Source organism: Ichthyophthirius multifiliis (assembly GCF_000220395.1).
Source record: "Ichthyophthirius multifiliis unplaced genomic scaffold scaff_1120509251171, whole genome shotgun sequence".
Classification (NCBI taxonomy): Eukaryota; Ciliophora; class Oligohymenophorea; order Hymenostomatida; genus Ichthyophthirius; species Ichthyophthirius multifiliis.
The window spans coordinates 74836-94983 of NW_004086136.1; the positions used below are offsets into that span (position 1 = coordinate 74836).

General features: G+C 15.6%; 3 protein-coding genes across 3 annotated transcripts, besides 44 other annotated features; 2 read left to right on the forward strand and 1 right to left on the reverse strand. All coding sequences in view use genetic code 6, as the record gives it.

Moving 5' to 3' along the window:
- Positions 1 to 5: 5 nt before the first annotated feature.
- Positions 6 to 49: a microsatellite.
- A 504-nt stretch (positions 50 to 553) lies between these two features.
- Positions 554 to 595: a microsatellite.
- A 569-nt stretch (positions 596 to 1164) lies between these two features.
- Positions 1165 to 1204: a microsatellite.
- Positions 1166 to 1220: a microsatellite.
- Positions 1221 to 2380: 1160 nt separating this feature from the next.
- Positions 2381 to 2469: a microsatellite.
- Positions 2470 to 2506: 37 nt separating this feature from the next.
- Positions 2507 to 2561: a microsatellite.
- A 697-nt stretch (positions 2562 to 3258) lies between these two features.
- Positions 3259 to 3345: a microsatellite.
- Positions 3286 to 3331: a microsatellite.
- Positions 3316 to 3350: a microsatellite.
- Positions 3351 to 3830: 480 nt separating this feature from the next.
- Positions 3831 to 3861: a microsatellite.
- An 844-nt stretch (positions 3862 to 4705) lies between these two features.
- Positions 4706 to 4827: a microsatellite.
- Positions 4720 to 4830: a microsatellite.
- Positions 4729 to 4827: a microsatellite.
- Positions 4831 to 6411: 1581 nt separating the features above from the next.
- Positions 6412 to 7517, forward strand: IMG5_153340 (hypothetical protein; the record flags this gene model as incomplete). Its single annotated transcript, XM_004030750.1, has 1 exon — positions 6412 to 7517. Exon 1 carries the CDS (start codon positions 6459 to 6461, stop codon positions 7515 to 7517), a length of 1059 nt encoding a protein of 352 aa, XP_004030798.1. The 5' UTR covers positions 6412 to 6458.
- An 11-nt stretch (positions 7518 to 7528) lies between these two features.
- Positions 7529 to 7584: a microsatellite.
- Positions 7585 to 7620: 36 nt separating this feature from the next.
- Positions 7621 to 7667: a microsatellite.
- Positions 7668 to 7671: 4 nt separating this feature from the next.
- Positions 7672 to 7736: a microsatellite.
- Positions 7672 to 7739: a microsatellite.
- A 66-nt stretch (positions 7740 to 7805) lies between these two features.
- Positions 7806 to 7839: a microsatellite.
- Positions 7840 to 8796: 957 nt separating this feature from the next.
- Positions 8797 to 8830: a microsatellite.
- Positions 8797 to 8844: a microsatellite.
- Positions 8838 to 11636, reverse strand: IMG5_153350 (thioesterase family protein, putative; the record flags this gene model as incomplete). The annotated part of the gene is made up of 8 exons (XM_004030751.1): positions 8838 to 8947; positions 9007 to 9216; positions 9609 to 9784; positions 9831 to 9987; positions 10341 to 10405; positions 10704 to 11385; positions 11436 to 11545; positions 11593 to 11636. 8 exons carry the CDS (start codon positions 11634 to 11636, stop codon positions 8838 to 8840), a joined length of 1554 nt encoding a protein of 517 aa, XP_004030799.1.
- Positions 9239 to 9323: a microsatellite.
- Positions 9247 to 9296: a microsatellite.
- Positions 9376 to 9403: a microsatellite.
- Positions 9439 to 9536: a microsatellite.
- Positions 9439 to 9538: a microsatellite.
- Positions 9439 to 9573: a microsatellite.
- Positions 9439 to 9575: a microsatellite.
- Positions 9440 to 9576: a microsatellite.
- Positions 9443 to 9549: a microsatellite.
- Positions 9472 to 9553: a microsatellite.
- Positions 10551 to 10576: a microsatellite.
- A 401-nt stretch (positions 11637 to 12037) lies between the features above and the next one.
- Positions 12038 to 12142: a microsatellite.
- Positions 12047 to 12163: a microsatellite.
- A 159-nt stretch (positions 12164 to 12322) lies between these two features.
- Positions 12323 to 12352: a microsatellite.
- Positions 12353 to 14856: 2504 nt separating this feature from the next.
- Positions 14857 to 14926: a microsatellite.
- Positions 14873 to 14910: a microsatellite.
- Positions 14927 to 15194: 268 nt separating the features above from the next.
- IMG5_153360 (protein kinase domain protein) lies at positions 15195 to 17105 on the forward strand (the record flags this gene model as incomplete). The annotated part of the gene is made up of 7 exons (XM_004030752.1): positions 15195 to 15257; positions 15300 to 15504; positions 15549 to 15657; positions 15718 to 15890; positions 15932 to 16139; positions 16347 to 16621; positions 17081 to 17105. Exons 1-7 carry the CDS (start codon positions 15218 to 15220, stop codon positions 17103 to 17105), a joined length of 1035 nt encoding a protein of 344 aa, XP_004030800.1. The 5' UTR covers positions 15195 to 15217.
- Positions 16973 to 17013: a microsatellite.
- A 472-nt stretch (positions 17106 to 17577) lies between the features above and the next one.
- Positions 17578 to 17606: a microsatellite.
- Positions 17607 to 18078: 472 nt separating this feature from the next.
- Positions 18079 to 18150: a microsatellite.
- Positions 18106 to 18155: a microsatellite.
- Positions 18156 to 18162: 7 nt separating this feature from the next.
- Positions 18163 to 18240: a microsatellite.
- An 843-nt stretch (positions 18241 to 19083) lies between these two features.
- Positions 19084 to 19118: a microsatellite.
- A 245-nt stretch (positions 19119 to 19363) lies between these two features.
- Positions 19364 to 19397: a microsatellite.
- A 346-nt stretch (positions 19398 to 19743) lies between these two features.
- Positions 19744 to 19776: a microsatellite.
- Positions 19777 to 20148: the final 372 nt, after the last annotated feature.

The window sequence follows — 20148 nt, forward strand, 5'->3', positions numbered from 1 at the left end:
GAATTTAAACATAATTAAAATTTTATATAAACTAATTAAATATATTATAATCTATTTATTTATAATAATTATATGTTAAATGTAACATGTATAATGAAAAAAGCTGACTATAATCATTAATAGATTTACAAAACTAAATACTAGTTTCTAAAAACTAAAATATATATAATTTTTAAATTAATTTATAAGCTTAAAGATGTAAAGGCTATATAAATATACAATTTGAAATGATTATAATATATAATGAAACTTTATTTATATTTAATATTTTCTAAAAATATGTAGTTAAAAAAACTAATTAATTATTTATTAACTAATTCATATAATGTTAGATTATATTTTAAAAAGTTATTCGCAAAGAATGTAAAAAAAAAAATTATTAAATAAGTAATTTAAAATCGATATTTATAATTATATTTTCGTTAAGTTATTTAAAAAAAAAAAAAAAAACTAAATCTAAAAAATGCTTAAATATAAACTATTAGCAGATTAAAATTAATATATTTTTAATATTAAAAAATTTTGAACATAATCTGAAAAATATTATAAAACTAAAAAAATTATATTTTTTAAAAAAGAAATTAATCTTTTTAAATAATGAATAAAAAAATCAATTTTCACTAATAATAAATATTAAAAAAGCAATAATGTGCTTAAAACTAAAAATAAATAAAAAAATATATAGTTAAGCGTTTAAAATCCATATTAATCTACTTAACTAAACAATAATTATTAATTATATTAATTTATTAATATAATATAATAATAAAAAAAAAGAACACAAATATTTATATAACTATATAAAAAAAAAAAACTATGATTAATAAATAACTAATTTAAACTAAAAATACTACTAAATACTAATTTAAAAAAAATATTAATTTTATATTATTTTTATTAAAATTAATTAATTAATTATATGTTATTAAATATTAGTAATGTTCCTTAAACAAAACTTAACTTAGAAACTAAAATCTTAATATATTAATTAATTGAATAATAAGAGGTAATTAATCTAAAAATAATTTGAATTAATAATATTAAATAATATAATTAATTAAATTATCTAATATTTATATATCGCTTTTTTTTTTAATTACTTAAAATCTAATTTTCTAATATATCTAATAATAAATTTATTTTTCAAATAATAGGAAATAGAATTATAAAATAAAAAAATTTAATAATAATAAAATATAATAATTAATAATAAATAAAATCTTCCCATTTTTATAAAAACCTAAAAAAAAATACAATTCTATATATCATTTTTTATCTTTATTTTTACTAAAATATCTATCAATTTCTTAATGCCTTTAATCAATCTAAAAAAAAATCAATCATAAAAACAAGAAAAAAATTAATTATTTACTATATCTTAAGGTAAAATTTTATAATAAACAGGCGGATCAAATTTAGTTTTTTGAAAATTCTTACTTATATTTAAAAAATATTGTTTATTAGTATAACTTCTGCTACTATATTTTTCCTAAGAAGAATATACAGTATTAGGACTTCTTTTATATCTATCATCATGACTTTTATATATGCTATCGTTTCTTTCTCTACTATAATTTTTTTCTCTTCCATATCTATTTTCAAATTCATTAATTTTACCTCTTTTTGCATATTCGCTCTCCACAACAAATTTCTCTTATTCTGGTCTTGTAATATTTTGAGATTATTATATTTATGTAATTATTTCTGCTACTTAAGTATTTCTTATTAACCTTACTCTTAATTTGTCTCCTTTACTATCAGGCCATCTCATATTATCAAATTTTTAAAGAACGTGTATACAATCAGGTTAATTACTATACTTTATATTTATTTATTTTTGATTTTTTTTATTTTTTTAATATATTATATATCTATATTTAAATATATTTAAATTTTTAGATTTACAGTAACTACGCAAGTCTTACTTCTTTTATTTATCCAAAACTTAGTTATTGTTCCTCCTTAACATCGTATTAAATTTTCGAATTCTTTATATGAATCTGGATCACTTATATTTTCTACTTATAAACTACATTATTCATCTACATTTTTAAATTTTATATCTTTATTAGATATATTTTATCTGCTCCTGCTTCTATTTGTATGGCTGCTCATTATTATTTTTATGTTTTAATAATTATGTTGTTTTTGATTTTGATTTTTTTTTATTTGTGGAAAAAATTTAAAACAAAGAAGAAAAATTATTTTTTATTTAAAAAAATTAAAATAAAAAATTTATTTAATATTTTTTTTTTTTTTATTAAAAATTATATGTATAAAATATTTATTTAAATATAAATAATTTTTTTTAAAATAAAAAAATCCTTTATATTTTATTTTAAAATTATAAAGAACAATATTTTAATGTTTATTTAAAAAAATATATATATATATATATATAAATATATATAATATTATATATATATATATATATCTCAATATATTTATATATAAATATATATATATATAATTTAAAATATATCTTAATTATTTTTTATTTTTTTTTAAAAAAAAAAATATATAATAAAATTAAAAAAAAACAAAATCAAATATTAATATTATTATCTTTCTTTATTTTATTAATTTAATTTTAAATATTAATTGGATTAATCCATGTATCTTATAATATCTAAAAAAAAATTAAAAAAAATAATTTAAAATTAATAACCTAAGTTGCATTAACTCTGTCTTCAAAATTAATATTTAAAATTTTCTATAAAATATATTTCGCGCCTGCACTAACATGAGGAGGGAATTTTAAGTTACATTTTTAAATTTCCCTAAATAAAGATTTATCATCAACACCTTTAAAAGGAAAGGTCCCGCACAACATTACATATAGAAGTATTCCAGCAGCCCAAATATCAACTAATTATCCATTATAATATTATTTAGAGACCATTTCAGGAGCCATATAACCTAAAAAATATAAAAAAAATAAATTATGAAAGTAAAAATAATTATTTTAAAAAAAAATTGACTTAAAGTTCCACAAAATACCTTTAGTTTGTTATCTGGAGGATTAATAATAGAAAATCCAAAATCAATAATTTTAATATTATTATTTTAATCTAATAAAATATTTTCTAATTTTATATCTCTATGTGAAATATTATTCTAATGCAAATATTCTAAACCTTAAATAATTTATTTAAAAATGCGTTTCGCTTCTATTTCTGATAACTTTTTATCTGTCTATTATTTTAAATATGAATAAAGAGAATTTTTTCCAACATATTCCATTACAATATTTATCTATATATATGTAAATATGTTATATGCATATATGTATATAAGTATATATGTAAATATGTATATATGTATGTATATATTATATCTATATATATATTTTTATGTATTCATATTTACTTATCTTGTTGTATCTATTATTTTTATTAATTTTATTACATTTTAGTTATCTATGTTTTCTAATATTTTAATTTCTCTTTCTACATTTTTTTTTTTTTAAGCATCAAATAATTTGAATTTTTCATATATTTTCACTGCCACTTTTTGATTAGTTTATTTATCTATTCCTAATTTTACTTATGCATAGCTACCGGTTCCTTCATTTTATTTTATCGGAATATTTTATTATATTTTTTTTTTAAATTACCTATTATTTCTCCTAATTAATAATTTTCTAAACAATTTATTTTAGCACGTACTTAAGAATTTATATATTAGTTTTATTTTATTTTTTATGTTTAACTATTTTCTTTTTCCTATTTAAACTATATTTTTAATTAATAAAATAGGAATATTTTTTATTAAAATATATAAAAAAATAATAATAATAAAATATTTATATACATGCCTTATATTTTCTTTTTAAAATATATTTTATTTAAAATAATTTTAAATATTTTCAAATGAGTTTTAAAATTATCACAAAAAATATTATTAAATATAAATAAATTTCAAATGGTTATAATTTTATATAAATTATACATATAAATAATCAAATATAATAAATATACTTTATTTTAAGAGCAGATAACTGTTTATTTCTAATTACCAGTTTTTTTATTTTAATCATACAATTTAATTTGTTAAATAAAAGGCATTGTAGTAACTTATTATTTTAAATTTCTAATTTGAGGAGGTTTGATTGAATATGCTTATTTTATTTATTTTTCTATACTTGGTTATAATTACAACTTATTATTTTTTTCCATTTAATAATAATTATTTTATAAAATTTATAATTAAAAACATTATAAAAAAAAATAATTAATTTTTATATAATATATATTAAATATTAAATTATAATTTTATTTAAGTTTTAAAATAAATTATTATATCATAATAATAATATATATATAAATATATTTTTTATATATTTTAATCTTTATATTTTTTTTCATATAATTACAAGCAAAAAAAGAAAAAAAATTATATAAATGAATTCAGTTGTATTTTTTAGTATTCTAATTAAAATAATTATTTGTATTACATGTTTTATTTTTATATTGTTATTTTTGACTATTTTTTTTTCAAAAATAATTAAAATAAAAAAAAACCTTGTATAATTAAAAGTATTATCTAAATTAACATAAGTTTAATAAACTTAAGGTTTTTATGATTATTTATGATAATTAATATTATTGCTACTTAATATTTATTTTTAATTTAAAAATAAACTTTCTTTTTGGTTCTATTATTTAATAAAATTTTTTTTATCATTATCTAACAAATTAATAAAATTATTAATATCACTTTTATTTATATTATTATTATTAATATTATTATTATTATTATTATTATTATTAATATTATTTTTAATATTATTATTATTATTAATATTATTAATATTATTATTTTATTTATAAGTAAATCCACAATTTTTATTTTATTAGCAAGAATAGAAATCTTCATTTAAATATATTTTAGCAACATTTAATTTCATATTATTTTCATTTTTTTAAACGTCTGTAAGTAACATTTTTTTTATTGGATTAGTTCTTATATCCTAAATTAGTTTTTTCTTGTTAGATAATAGATTTATATTACTATTACTTTCACATAATTGTTATTTTTTTTCGCTTAATTTTCTTATATTCTAAACATTTTATATCATTGATTAAGGTAAAGCATTTATTATTTAATTATTTTCTTTATTTTTTTATAAAGGACTGTATGCGCTTTCTGTTAAAGAATTACTTTGTTGTCCCCAAATTCCTTTATTTTAATATAAATTTTTGGACAAATCATTATTTTCATATTTTTCGCTTATAGATCTACTACTTAATTAATTATTTGTCCCTCTGTCAAGATTTATTTTTGAAAGAGGAATTGATTTATTAATTATAAAAGTTTTTTTTTCTAATTCAGGAATATTTTATTTATGATTTATTTATTTAGTATAAGATTAAATAGAATGCATAGAAACACCTTAATAACTTTTTTTTTTTTTAACAAAAAAAAAAAATTATATAATCAAATTAAACGAAATTATTTATTTAAATAATAAAATAAAAAACTTACCTAAAATCATTAATTTATGAATTATTATCTGAATTTTAAGTTGCAAATTATTCCAATTAATTAACTAAAACCTTATTTGGACCACTATAGCTACTATTGAGGGAAGAATAAATACTTGTTTTTTCATTTTTTTATGTTTTTTTTAATTTTGACCATTCACCTTCTAACTCATTTATTGACAAGAAAATTTTATTATTTTATTATTCATTACTTAATTTACTGGCTTTACTCATTTCTCTTTATCTATTTAAGTTTATTTTTAATACCGTTTTAGGGGAAAATTAAGTCTTTTAAATTTAATATTATTATAATGTACTTTAAGTTAAGTTATTGTTATTTGTATATATATGCTTATGTGATGAAGTAGATATCATAGGATTTGGCTACGTAGGTATTCTAAAACTTTAATTATTTGATAATGTCAATATTTAGTGTTTTTGTGATATTAGGTTTAAAGGAGTTTTTATTTGTCTTATGAAATTATTATCTAACATTTTTTTTAATTTATTATATTAATTATAATTTTTGTTTTGTTTTGTTTTTTTTTCGAATGAAGAGATAATATTTTTTATTAAATTATATAATTGTTTTTTCTATATTTTTTTTTATTATTATCAGCAATTTAGTTATAAATTATTTTATTATATATTTATTTAATTATTTTATAAACAATTTTTTTTATAATAAAATATAATTTCAATTTTTTTAATAAATTAATAATGATATTATATATTTATTTACGTAATATATAGTTAATCATATTTTTTTAAATATTTTATAAAAAAGTCAAATTTATAATTAAAAAATATTTAAAGGAGAAAATTTTATAAAATAGAAAATATAATTAATTACAAATATATATATATTAAAAAAATAATATCATTAAAAGTCATATAATATAAAATAAAATAAAAAAACATAATAAACTAAACATAATATTAAAACAAAAACTCATAAATCATAAATAAAAAATGAATTATTTAAAAGACACATCTTTCATAATAAAAGAAGAATAAAAATCAAAAGAGTAAAGTCCTCAAAACAGGTCTAGTTCTGAAATTTAAAGTGATACAAAAACATTTTAAATATCAATTGAGTAATCAATAAAAAACACTATTCAATTACATAATAACCAATAAGAATAAAAATCTGCTATTAACAATCAAAAAGACTAACCAATTTATAAAACAATTGTAACTGCTCCTTAAAAAACTCCGACAGAAGAAAAATCTGAACTTTTACTTTAATAATCTTAAGATTTAGAAAAAAGCACTGGATTATTAAGAATGCGCCCTAAGAAATTTTCAACTAAATTTGATATTATAAAGAACATAAAAAGAGTATCTTAAACAGAAGGTGTTAAAAGTCTACTTAATTATAATAAAGAATGGGCAGAGAAAATAAAAATAACTGAACCTTAATTTTTTAAATAATTATCTGAAGTATAAAATCCTAAATATTTATGGATAGGTTGTTCTGATAGTAGAGTACCTGCAGAAAGATTAACAGGATTAGGTCCTGGAGATTTATTTGTACATAGAAATGTAGCTAATTAAGTTATTCATACTGATTTAAATTGTCTTTCAGTAGTTTAATATGCTGTAGAAGTTTTAAAAGTATCAGATATTATTATATGTGGACATTATAAATGTGGAGGAGTGCATGCAGCCGTTAAAAATACTAAACTTGGTCTTATAAATAATTGGTTACATCATATAAGAGATATATATTTAAGATATAAAGAAAGATTAGATTAAATTTAAAATTTTGAAGAAAAATGCGATAAAATGTGTGAACTTAATGTTATTTAATAAATTTATAATTTAGGTAATTCTAGTATTATTTAAGACGCTTGGGAAAAAGGGTAATAAGTAGCTATTCATGCTTGGATATATGATTTAGAAGATGGGCTTATTGAAGAAATTGATTATGCAGCGAAAATAAAGGAAGTTAGAGATAAAAGACATGATTTAGCTGTTGATATGCTATTGGATGATATTTAAAATTGTAAAAGTTTCTCAGAAATATGATTCTTTTCAATTATATATATAAAAATATATATATATATATATATATATATATATATTATACATATATTCCTTTTATTTCAAATAATTATAATTAAATATATGTATATATATAAATATTTTTATTTTCATATTTTAATTATTTTATATTTTTCTGATATTTTTTATTAATATAGTTATTATTTATATTATTTTACTAAATACTTAATATTTTTTATTATTATTTTATAGATTTTGTTATAAAAAATATTATTTCAAATACAAGAAAGAATTAGAAGTTAATTACATGAATAAAAAAATTTCCAAATTAAAAAAATTTCAAAATAACCATTATAAAATTTAAAATTGTCCTATCAAAATTTAAAATAATACTAAAATTCTTCCTTCAAAGCTTAAAATATTTCCAAAAACTTAATTTTAAAAATAAAAAAATGATATTTTACATTCACCTCTTCTATTAAAAAATATTTAAATTGATGATGAATAATGCGTAAACCACTTTTGCTTTCCATAAAAATGTTTAAAAACAGAAGATAAAAATTCTTAAAGTCCTATATAAGAAAACGATAATAATACTGGAGTTCAAGCTTTATTAAGTTACAATAGAGAATGGGCTAAAAAAATAAAAATAACTGAACCTTAATTTTTTAAATAATTATCTGAAGCTTAACACCCTAAATTTTTATGGATAGGTTGTTCTGATAGTAGAGTACCTGCAGAAAGATTAACAGGATTAGGTCCTGGAGATTTATTTGTACATAGAAATGTGGCTAATTTAGTGATTCATACTGATTTGAATTGTCTTTCAGTAGTTTAATATGCTGTAGAAGTTTTAAAAGTATCTGATATTATTGTATGTGGACATTATAAATGTGGAGGAGTGCATGCGGCAGTTCAAAATACTAAGCTTGGTCTTATAAATAATTGGTTACATCATATAAGAGATATATATTTAAGATATAAAGAAAGATTAGATTAAATTTAAAATTTTGAAGAAAAATGCGATAAAATGTGTGAACTTAATGTTATTTAATAAATTTATAATTTAGGAAATTCATCTATACTTTAAAATGCATGGGAAAGAGGTTAAAAAGTAAATATTCATGCCTGGATATATAATCTAAATGATGGAATTATTTAATAAATTGATTAAGCAACAAAATAAAGCGAAGTAAAGGATAAACGATTTAATTAGGCTATTAATAGTCTTATTGATAATTTAAAATTATGTAAAAGCTATTAAGAATTATAATGATATTTATATATGTATTATTTAAATATCTTATTTTTATTTTTATTTTTATTTTATTTTTATTATAAATTTCATTTTTTTGTTTAACCTTTATTTCTTATCATTGTTACGTCTTGTCTTATATGTCTAAATTCTCCAGGAATATTATATCTTTTTTACATTACATTTTCATCTTTTTTATCTTTTTTTAATAATATATAAAAAAATTATTTCAAAATAATTTGAATTGTTTTCGTTTACATCTAACAACATTTAAACTTGTTGAAATATCATGATTTAAAACTTAATTTATGTTAGTTTTATAAGTTTATAAAGAATCAAAAGGAACTATTCCATTTACTTTATTCATTTCATTATTTTATTATATATTTTTCTCCGCAAAAAATATAGCCTTATCATAATAAGGTAACCAAGATCTCTAAATTGCAGTATTATCTTTAGGATCAATACCTTTATATAAGAATATAAAAAAATAAATAAATATAAATATATATATATATATATATATATATATATATTTAAATATATATGTAATTATATAAAATATTATAATATAATTTTTTAATTAATTTTTTTAAAATTTTTTTTTTTTAAAAAAAATTATAATAATATTTTTTTATTTTTTTATTTTTTTATTAAAAAAAAAAAAAAAAAACAATAAGATTAAGTAAAATATATATATTTATTAATATAGATATATTTATGTATATTTATTTATTTATATATATATAAATATATATATATATATTTATAAATATATTTATATATATATTTTTATTATATTTATTTATTTACTTATTTATATATATTAAATTTATTAAATTTAATAATATTTTTTTTACCATTTTTATATTTTTCTGCCGTTAAAATTGAAGTCATTTTCAAACATTATTAATTATAAGGTCTTTCATTAGTTCCTGCTAAATTAATAAGTTTTTTTTCTCTTGCAGATATAATTTCATTTGCTGTTTGTTTTAAAGGACGAGAAAATGAATGTTAATAATTAGTTATTCCATAACTTTAATAATAGTCAAATAAATTAATTAATTTATTTTTTTTTTTACAATTTTTCATGTGATTCTGGGAATTTTTTAAATGTAGAACCAAAATCAGTAACATTTGTTAGACCTTATCTTTCTCTTTATATATGCTAAACATTTTTACCATTTAAAAGAGTATATTTATCACTTCTTTGTGTTTGAATTTGATTCGGATTATTTTCTGGATATATATTTTGTTTAATTTATGTTTTATTTATTGAACGACAATCTTATAATTTATAAAAATTATTTAAATTTATAGGATCATATGTAGTTTTATTTATTGATCTATATTCTCTCTAATTTTTTTTTTATTTTTTTATTTTATATTATCTATGGACAAAAATAACACATATATTTTATTTTTTTACAAACCCATCATCTATTAATATATCTTTTGTGGCCCAATATTAATTTCTATTTACCCTTTCTAAAGGTATTAATTAATTTGTTTTAGATTCAAAAGATATTGTAGCTTCTTCTTCACGTATCTTTTTTGGTATATGATTAAACAAAAATAGATTTAATTTTTACTGTTTTTGATTATATATTTTCCCTAAAAGGTTATATTGGTGCAAGTCTTTCCTCGTACCAATTTCCTATTTCAAATAATTAAATTTAATTGATGATTTTTTTTTAAAAAAAAACCCATTAATGCACTACATGTAAATTTATCACAAGCTTAAGCCATTCTATATACAGTATAAATTAAGATAAAATCAAATAATATAGTTTTTTGTTTTAAAAATAAAATAAAATAAAATAAAATATGAGAATATTTTAATAAATAATATGTAAAAAAAAAAAAATCAAAGCACAATTTTATCCAATCTTCTTTTGCAATCTAAATAACACATAGCATCGTCATAACTATGAGGAACGATTTTTCTTAATTACGTATTATTATTAGAAATAAGTGTAATATGTAAATCATTAGTTTTAGTTTTATTCATTTTCAAGTCCATAATATTACAATCGACTCTAATTTACATTATATTTTTATAAGTATATCCTATTTTAGCTTCGAAATTTAAAACTGAACCCACTGGTACAGGTTTAAGGAATTAAAAGTCATCAATATTATAAGTAACAGGAAAATCTCCTTAACTATGAATAAGTCCAACAAGCCATCCGATTTCAAAGGCTTCTCTCATTAAATTACCTCCGAATATTTTTCCATGAATATTCCTATCTTATTTATGTGTAAGTATATTTTTCACTAACTAAGTTTATTTCAAATCTACATATGATTCCTAATTCTATTTAAAAGTTTCTGAATTTGTAAAAAACTCATGAATTCCCTATATTTCTTCTTAATTAGGTGCTTTATTTTATAAAGATAAATTTTTTTAAGATTTTCGAATTTAAGTATTTTTAACTCCTATATATTGTCTCATTTCGCATCTTGAAATGTTATCTTCGCCTTCAAATTTTAATATAGGAACTTAAAAGTCTTATTTTTATATTTCATTATTAGGTTTGGCCACCATTAAGAATTAAGCACTTGCTTTTAATTCGTCATTTTAAAAAAGTTCTAATTAAATTTCAATTGAAGTTTTTCCTACATAAGTAACATAGCCTAAATATTATTTTTATAAATAAATTTAATTATTTATATATTTTTTTAACCTTATAAATGTAAATCAATATCATTTTATAACTAAGAAAATATATTTACACTATCTACACAAGCAGTTACTATTGTAACTAATCTTTGTCCTAAATCAGAATAGCAATATCTAAATAATAAATATATATTAATATAAATTAATAAATACATATATACTTATATGCTATGTTTGCAGCTACATAATCCATCATTTCTAACATTCTACCGATTCTTATACTATCTGAAAAATAATTACAGAATCTGTCTCTTACTTGTAAATTTTTTTAGAATGGAATTATTATTTTATAATAAGAGTTTCTAGGATAATTTATTTCTTTGTTGGATTTATCTAAATTTTTATGTTCAAAAATTCTAATTTACTAAGAATCACTATTAAAAAAACCTTTTGTTATGTATTCTTGTTTAACTTATTCAGGAGTCAATTCTCTTAATTAATTTTCAGAGACTTTCATTAAAATCTCATTGCATTGGACTAAATTTAGTTTATTTCTTATTTATAAGAATTCAAATTTATCAAAACTAAAATTACATTTACGTTTATAAAATAAAAATTTGGTTGAGAATTAAAAAAATTTATTCATTTTATAATTTAAAGAGTGTTTTAATTACAATATATAAAAATATATTATAATATCTATATTATATATTAATATTAATTATATTATATAAAAATAATGTATATATATATATATGTATATATAAATATATTTATATATATATATATATAATTTTTTTTCCTTAAAAACAATTTAAAATATTATATATATTATTAATAAAATATATAATTTTTAGAAAATTATTATCATATATTCAAATGATTTAAATCATATATTTAATTTTATGTAATTCTGAAAATATAATTTATTACTATTCCGATAAAGAGTCCAACTAATATTTATATAACTAATTATTTATAATTTTTTTTCTGATGCTTTTATTTTTGCTAAGGAATCATGCTTTTTTTTTGCAATTAAGAGTTTATTTTTTAATTTTCTTTTTATAAAGTTTTATACACGTTTTCTTTTTCATATATTTTTTTTTATAAATTTTCATAATTATATTATAAATCCTAATATTTGCTTGTAATTTATTTTTAATCTAATAAGTCAATTTAGTATTAAATTTATTACTTTTAAATAGTACTTCCGTTCTTATTTTTATTATTTATTTAAAATAATAAAACTTATTATTACATTTTTGTACTAAGATTAATACAAACTGTTTTCTGGTGAGTTTTTTTATTTAAGAAAAAGATTATTAAGAACATTTTTATTATCTTATGAAATAATCTCAATTTTAATTCTTCCTAATTCTTATTTTACAATATTATTTGAATTTTATTTGAAAATTTAATCTAAATTTAGATTATTAACCTTTAAAAATATTACAGATATTTAAACAAAAAAATATATATAAATGTATTTACATTATTTAATTAACAAATCATTATTTGAAAAGAATCTTTAAACAAATTATTTTTTAATAACTATTTTTATTTATTAATAATTTATGTTTAAAAATCTTACTTCAGGATTTAATTCAAATTTTATTTTTTATTAAGATTTAGGATTAATAATGCTTGAATGGGGGAAAATTTTATATTTTGTTTGATCTGTAGATTTTATCTTATTTTCATACAATATTTTTTATTTAAATAATTATTTATTTTTATAATACTTTATATGCTTAATAATTTTCTGAATCGTTTATTAATGTTATTTCTGAATTTAAAAATTGATCAGGAAAATATTTAAACTTAATTGATTTATCGCTTAGTTTTAATAATGTAATATTCGAATATTTTCTATATTTATATTTTAATTTTTTTAAAAATAAATTTAAAAACCATTTTTTTATTAAAAATATACTAATTGTTAGCCGGCATCTTATTTTATTATTATTTAAATTAAATTGTTTTAATTTTTTTATTTTCCATTTAAATAAATAATTTTATATTTAGAAAATATATTTATATAAAATAAAAATGTTTTAATTATTTAAAAAATAAACAAAACAAGAAAATTCTAAATAATTATTTAATATATAAAATTTATATTATTACATAGTAATGTTATAAATAAAATATATTATAAATAATTTATATCAAATTCTTAAAATAAACTTATACTATCCAACTAATTATAAAAGAATCCTTTTATTTTTAAATATAAGCGTTTAATATTCGTAAATAATATATATTTTTGCAAACAATTAATTATAACAAAAAAAAGTAAATAAAATATAAAAATTAATATATTTAGATATAAATATTTAATATATAATTAAAAAATGCTAACAAATTATATAAATTAATAATAATTTAATTACAATCCCTAATAAAGAATTTATATTATTAACGAAAATAGGCTAACCTAACAATAAATATAACTAAAGGAAAATAATTTTAAAGATCTTTACAATAATTGTCCTTAAAACGAGGTAGCATTAATAATATAATTCAATCTAAGAAATTCAGATAATCTAAATAACAATAACAAATGGGTATTTCAGTAATCTCTAAAAAATTTAAGTAGAATTGTTTAGCATTATAATTTACATTAACTGAATAAATTGATATATGCGATATTTTTTACGAATTCGGTTGCAATACTTAAATTATTCATCAATTTTTTTTTATCTATTTACAGGATACGGAGAATTCAAAATAGATTATGAATTTTCTTTCTTATTATTTACATGCTTGAAATTATAAGTAAAGAATCCTTTTAATATATTGTAATAACCTTAAACATAAACAATAATATAAGACAATTGTTTTTAATCTTTTAAAGAAACAGTTATTCTATTAAAATAATTTTAAAATAATATATTTAATATAGATTTTTAATTGAAATAAATATTGTTTGCATCTTACATAAAAAAATGTGTTTTTAATTCTTTAAAGTTATTATAAAATGAAATTCCTTAAAATATTTCTGAATTAAATATTTAATGGTTTACTTAAGTAAATGATAATTATTTTAAAATGGTAATTTTTGACTAAAAATAAAATGGAAACTAAATAAAAGATTATTATAAAAATTGTCATATTTTTTATGAGTTTTTATGTAAATATTTTATAAACGATTAAAATTAAATTAATTAAATTTATAATTAAAAAATTGAAAGTATAAAAGATTTTCTAATAAACTAGAATGTATATGAAGCTTGCAAATTAATTTCTATGAATAATTCTTAAATTGTCGACTAAATTTATGAATTAAAAAAGTTAATTGAAAATACTAAAAAACAACAAGAAGATTTGTTGCTTAAAAAAAAAGCTTTAGAAACTTAACAGTTATATTTGAAATAATAAAAAAATAATTTCTAAGGAGATATACTAGAAATTAATTGATTTTTTTTTATACATATATATATATATATATATTCATGTTTTTTATTTTTATTTTAATAAAAAAATAAAATATTAATTTATTTTATTTTAAAAAAATAATTTATTTATATAAAATAATTATTATTTTTTTTAAAAAAAGTTTTTTTTTTTTAAACAAAAAAAAGTTTATATATGAAAATATTATTAGTTTCGATTTTTTTTTAATTATAAATATTAGACTTAATTTTTATTTTATTAATAAATAAAATTTCTCATAATTATTATTCTTTTTAAAAAAAAAATATTAACAAATAATTATTTTTTATAAAATGAACTTTTTAAATTATACATTTTTAATAATAAATATTTTTTAGTGGTATATTTATTTTTTTTATTAAAGAAAAAATAATCATATTTTTGAATAAAAAATAAATAAACAATATTAAAATGTCAGTAGAACAAAAGTTTTAAATATTAGAAAAATTAGGTTTATTTTTTATTTCTATTAAAAAAGTCATAAAATATAAAGGTGAAGGAGCATATAGTATAGTATACAAAGTAAAAAGAAAAAAAGATAAACAAATATACGCATTAAAGAAAGTAAACCTAGAAAAACTTTCAGAAAAAGAAATAGAAAATGCATTAAATGAAGTAAGAATATTAGCATCTTTAAAATCAACCAATATAATAAGTTATAAAGAAGCATTTATAGATTAAAAAGATAATAATTTATGGTTTTAATAAAAAAAATAAAAAAATATACAAACAAAAATTTTAGTATAATAATGGAATATTGCGATGATGGTGATTTACTTTAAAAAATAATGGAAAATTAAAAAAACGGTTCATTTTTTCAAGAAGAAGATATATGGAATATATTCATACAAGTTTATTTTTTTTCCCCCCCTCCAACCAACATTCCCACTCCTAAAAAAAAAAAAAAAAAGGTAGTAAAAGCACTCGAAATTTTACATTAATTAAAAATCCTTCACAGAGACATGAAAAGTGCAAATATTTTCTTAAACAAAGACAAAACAATAAAATTAGGTGATTTAAATGTTGCTAAAATAAAAAAAAAGGGTTTTCTACATACTCAAACTGGAACTCCATATTATGCAAGGTAAAACTTAATAAAATAAAATTTCAATAAATTAAAAAAAGTCCTGAAGTATGGAAAGATGAACCTTATGATGAAAAATCCGATATATGGTCTTTAGGTTGTGTTTTATATGAAATGGCGAGTTCTCATCCTCCTTTTAGGGCTTAGGATTTAAATGGACTTTTTAAAAAAGTTACATCTGGTGTTTATGGAAAAATTCCATCTTTTTATTCAAATGACCTTTAATTTATTTTAAAATAGCTTTTATAAGTAAAGCATTAAAGTAGACCTAATGCTTAATAAATACTTTCTTATAAGTGTGTATTTAAAAGAATTAATGATGCGCATTTATATGAAATAGAAAAAGTAAAAGATGAATAAGATTTTTTACTTAAAACAATTCGTATTCCTAAAGATTTTCTATTTTTTAATGAAAGGTTACCTAAAGCTTAATATTAAAAGTATAATTTAGTAAAGGTATTAAAGGAAAATTTAGTCCCTTAAGAATCTTTTTGGTTACCAAAAATTCAAAATTTAAGATTTTCCAGTTTAGATGTTGTTTAAGGAAATAATAAAAATAATGAGGAAGATATTATTTAGAAAAAAAAAGTGCATTAACATAGTATGAGTGTAGGAAAAAAATTAAAAGTTCTATAAACCCCACAAAAATAAAATATTAATACTTATCCTTAAAAATCAAAGCATATTGTTAATTTAAACTTAATGGCCAATATATAAGAAAGTTATTAAAAGTAATTTTTTTTTTATTTTAATATTATTTAAATTCTATATAAAACAAAAATATAAAAAGTAAATTACCTTAAATTAATTAGAATAATAGTTAATAATAAATTGTTAATGGAATAAGTAAGTATGCTATTGCTGATAATAGATACTAAAATAATCTAAATAGAAATTATATTAATATTAAAGAAAAATATATGTAAATTAAAAAATTACAAAATTTGTCGCCTAAAATTGAAATTTCTAATATTTTCCTAAAACCTAATAACAAATGATAAAAAATAAAAAAAAATTTAAAAGATAAAATAATTAAAAATTAAAAATTATATATATATATTATTTTATTAATAAAAAAAAAATATTTGTTTTTATTGTTTTTTTTTTTATTTTTATTTTTTTTTTTAAAAAAACTTTTTTTTATATATATTTTTTAACAAATATATATTAATATAAAATGTAATAAACAGAAAATATAGAAAGACTTTCGAATGAAATATAAGTGTTAAAATAATTAAATTTTACAAATAAATTTAATAATACATTAAAAAAACCTTAATTATTTACTTCGAATATACAAAAAGAAAACGATTTTTTTGAATTTTATAAAATATCTCATAAACAAACTTAAAATAATAAAAATTATAATATTTAATAAAAATATAGAAATAATTCAAAACTTTAATAAAACAAGAGATTATAAGTATAAAGTTAATATAATATACAAAAGTTGGAATTTGAAAGTTTACAAAATGACATTACTTTTTTAATGAATATTATAAATACAAAAAATAAAAAAGTAAATAAAAGATATGAAACTTTTTAAGATGAGGAAGTCTTATTTGATACAAAATTAACATTAAATAGTTATGGACATATAAGTTATAAATTATAAAAAGCTAATTTAAACATTTAAAATGTAAATTTAAATATATTTTTATTTACTTTTAAGTTATAATATAGGAATAATATAAATAAAAAAATATAAATGAAAAATTTTTAAACAATAATATTGAAACTATTTAAACTAAAAAAAAAATATAAAATAACTTCATGGATACTATATAAAAAAAAATTTAAAAATTAGAAGTTTTAAAGCAATTAAGTGCATAAACAACACCAAAAAAATAATTATTTTAATAAGATAGAAGCTATTCAACAAAATACATATTGTAAAAAAATAATATTATATTATTAATAATTCAAAAAAAATAAAAATATTTAAAAATATAAAATAAATTATATTTAAATTAATATATAAAAAATTAATATATTTGTTAAATATTTATTTTATTTTAATTTTCAAATAAAATAGAAAATAAGATGGTTCAATCTATGATAAAATAAAAAAACCTAAATTAAGTTCTTTAAAACAAAATAAAGTTAAAAAAATATTAATAAAAATAGAAAATGAAAATAATATATAAAAAGTTTAGTCTTTTATAATATGAATATTTCAAATAAAATATATAAATACATATATATATATCTATATTAATTAATATATAAATATAATTAATTATAAATATTTATATATATAATATATTTTTTAATTTTTTTTTTTTTTAAATTATGTATAAAAATATTTATAATATTTTTTATATATATTATAAATATATTTTTTTTATTTATTCATTTTTTCACAATATAATTTACATTAATTATTTATTATTATATTTAGAAATTATATCATTATATGTAACTTTTTTTATTTAATCCTTATTTTTAGTTTTTATTTTTTTTAAAAACAAAAAATATTTCAAAATTATAATATAATACTTAATTTTATTTTGGATATTTTTTTTTTTATATATATTTTTAGATATTTTTTCTCCCTTATTAAATTAAAAGTTCTAAACAAAATAATCTTAAATTAAAATTTTTTATTAAGAATATCTTAATCCAGGTCTAATTACAAGTCCTACTTTTTTATTTATTTATTTTTTAATGTCATTAATATATAATGTATTTATTATTCAGTTAAAAGTAAACTTTTAACTTGTCGTATAAATTGATATTATTTTTAGCTTCATAAAAATAGTTATTTTTAATAAATTATTTTTGTATTAAAAGAAAAAGAAGATAGAATAGTATAAATTAAAAAAAATATATATTTTATTAAATACTTTCATTTTTTTAATTTACAGATTTATTTAGAATTTTTTTAAAACTAATTAAAGTTTTTATTCTAAAGCTAATTTATACTTTACTTAATTATGGATTAGAATATATACCTGGCACCTCTTTTAAAAAAAATAATATAATATTTATAATTATTTATTTATAAAGTAATAATCATCACAATTTAAATATTTAAATTTACTAATTGTCAAATATATTGTATAAGCTTATTAAAACTTATAATAATTTTGTTAAAATATATAATTTTATGTATACATTATATAATATTTATTATTTTTGATTCTAAATCCTTTTTCTAAAAATACATAAAATTTAAAACAAATTTAAAATGAAATTAAAATTTTATTAAAATTAAAATTATTATTATCTTAATGATAATCACTTTTTATTATTTGTATTTTTATTATCTAAATTTATGAAATATTTTATGATTAAGCTTTTAAAAATATATTAAGGATAAAATAAAAAAAATAAGTTTAAGGAATATGAATTTTAATTATAAAATAAAAATAAGATATAATTACATTTTTTTTAAATTATAATAAATAATATTAACTAAAAACAAATAATTAAAAAGATAATTTAATCATATTCTAATCAAAATATACAATAATTAGAAAAAAGTAAAATTAGAAAAAAAAAAAAAAAAATTATAAAAAGTAAAAATTATTTTATATACATACAAATGTTATAAATAATCATTATATATAAATCAAATTTAAAGTAATTAAATAAAAATAGTATTTTCTAAATGTGATTAAATAGAAAATTAATATTAATTAAAGATTCATAATGTTTATTGCAAATTTTGCGGTTATTTTTTTAAAAAAACTTTGATAAAATATTTTATTTTTAAAATTTAAAATGTTAAAAAATATATATTATAAATAAAAGCAGAAAAATATAAATGGGATAAGAATATTAAATATAATTATGTTTAAAAGTAAATATATAAAAGTGAATTAATACAATTTTAAATAAATATTTATTAATATATATATATATATATATTATACTATATATAAAAAAATAAAACTTTTTTTTATAAAAATAAAATAGTTCTTTATTATCTTTTTATTATCAAATTAAAAAATTAATATTTTTTTTTTAAAAAAAAAAATAAAAAAAACTATGCCTATATTTATTTATTATTTTTTAATACTACAAATAAAAATAGCTATAAAAAAAAATTATTATTATTATTTTTAAATAAAAACAAACAAAAAAATAATTTATATGTATATATTATAAATTTTAACAAAAAACTAAAAACAATAAAAAAATGAAGAAAAATACCGGATAATTATCCTAAAGCAAGCCAAAAAAACAAAGCGCAAACGAAAAATAACGCCCAAAAAATTCAACAAAAATTACAAATTCAGAACGCTCTTAAAAT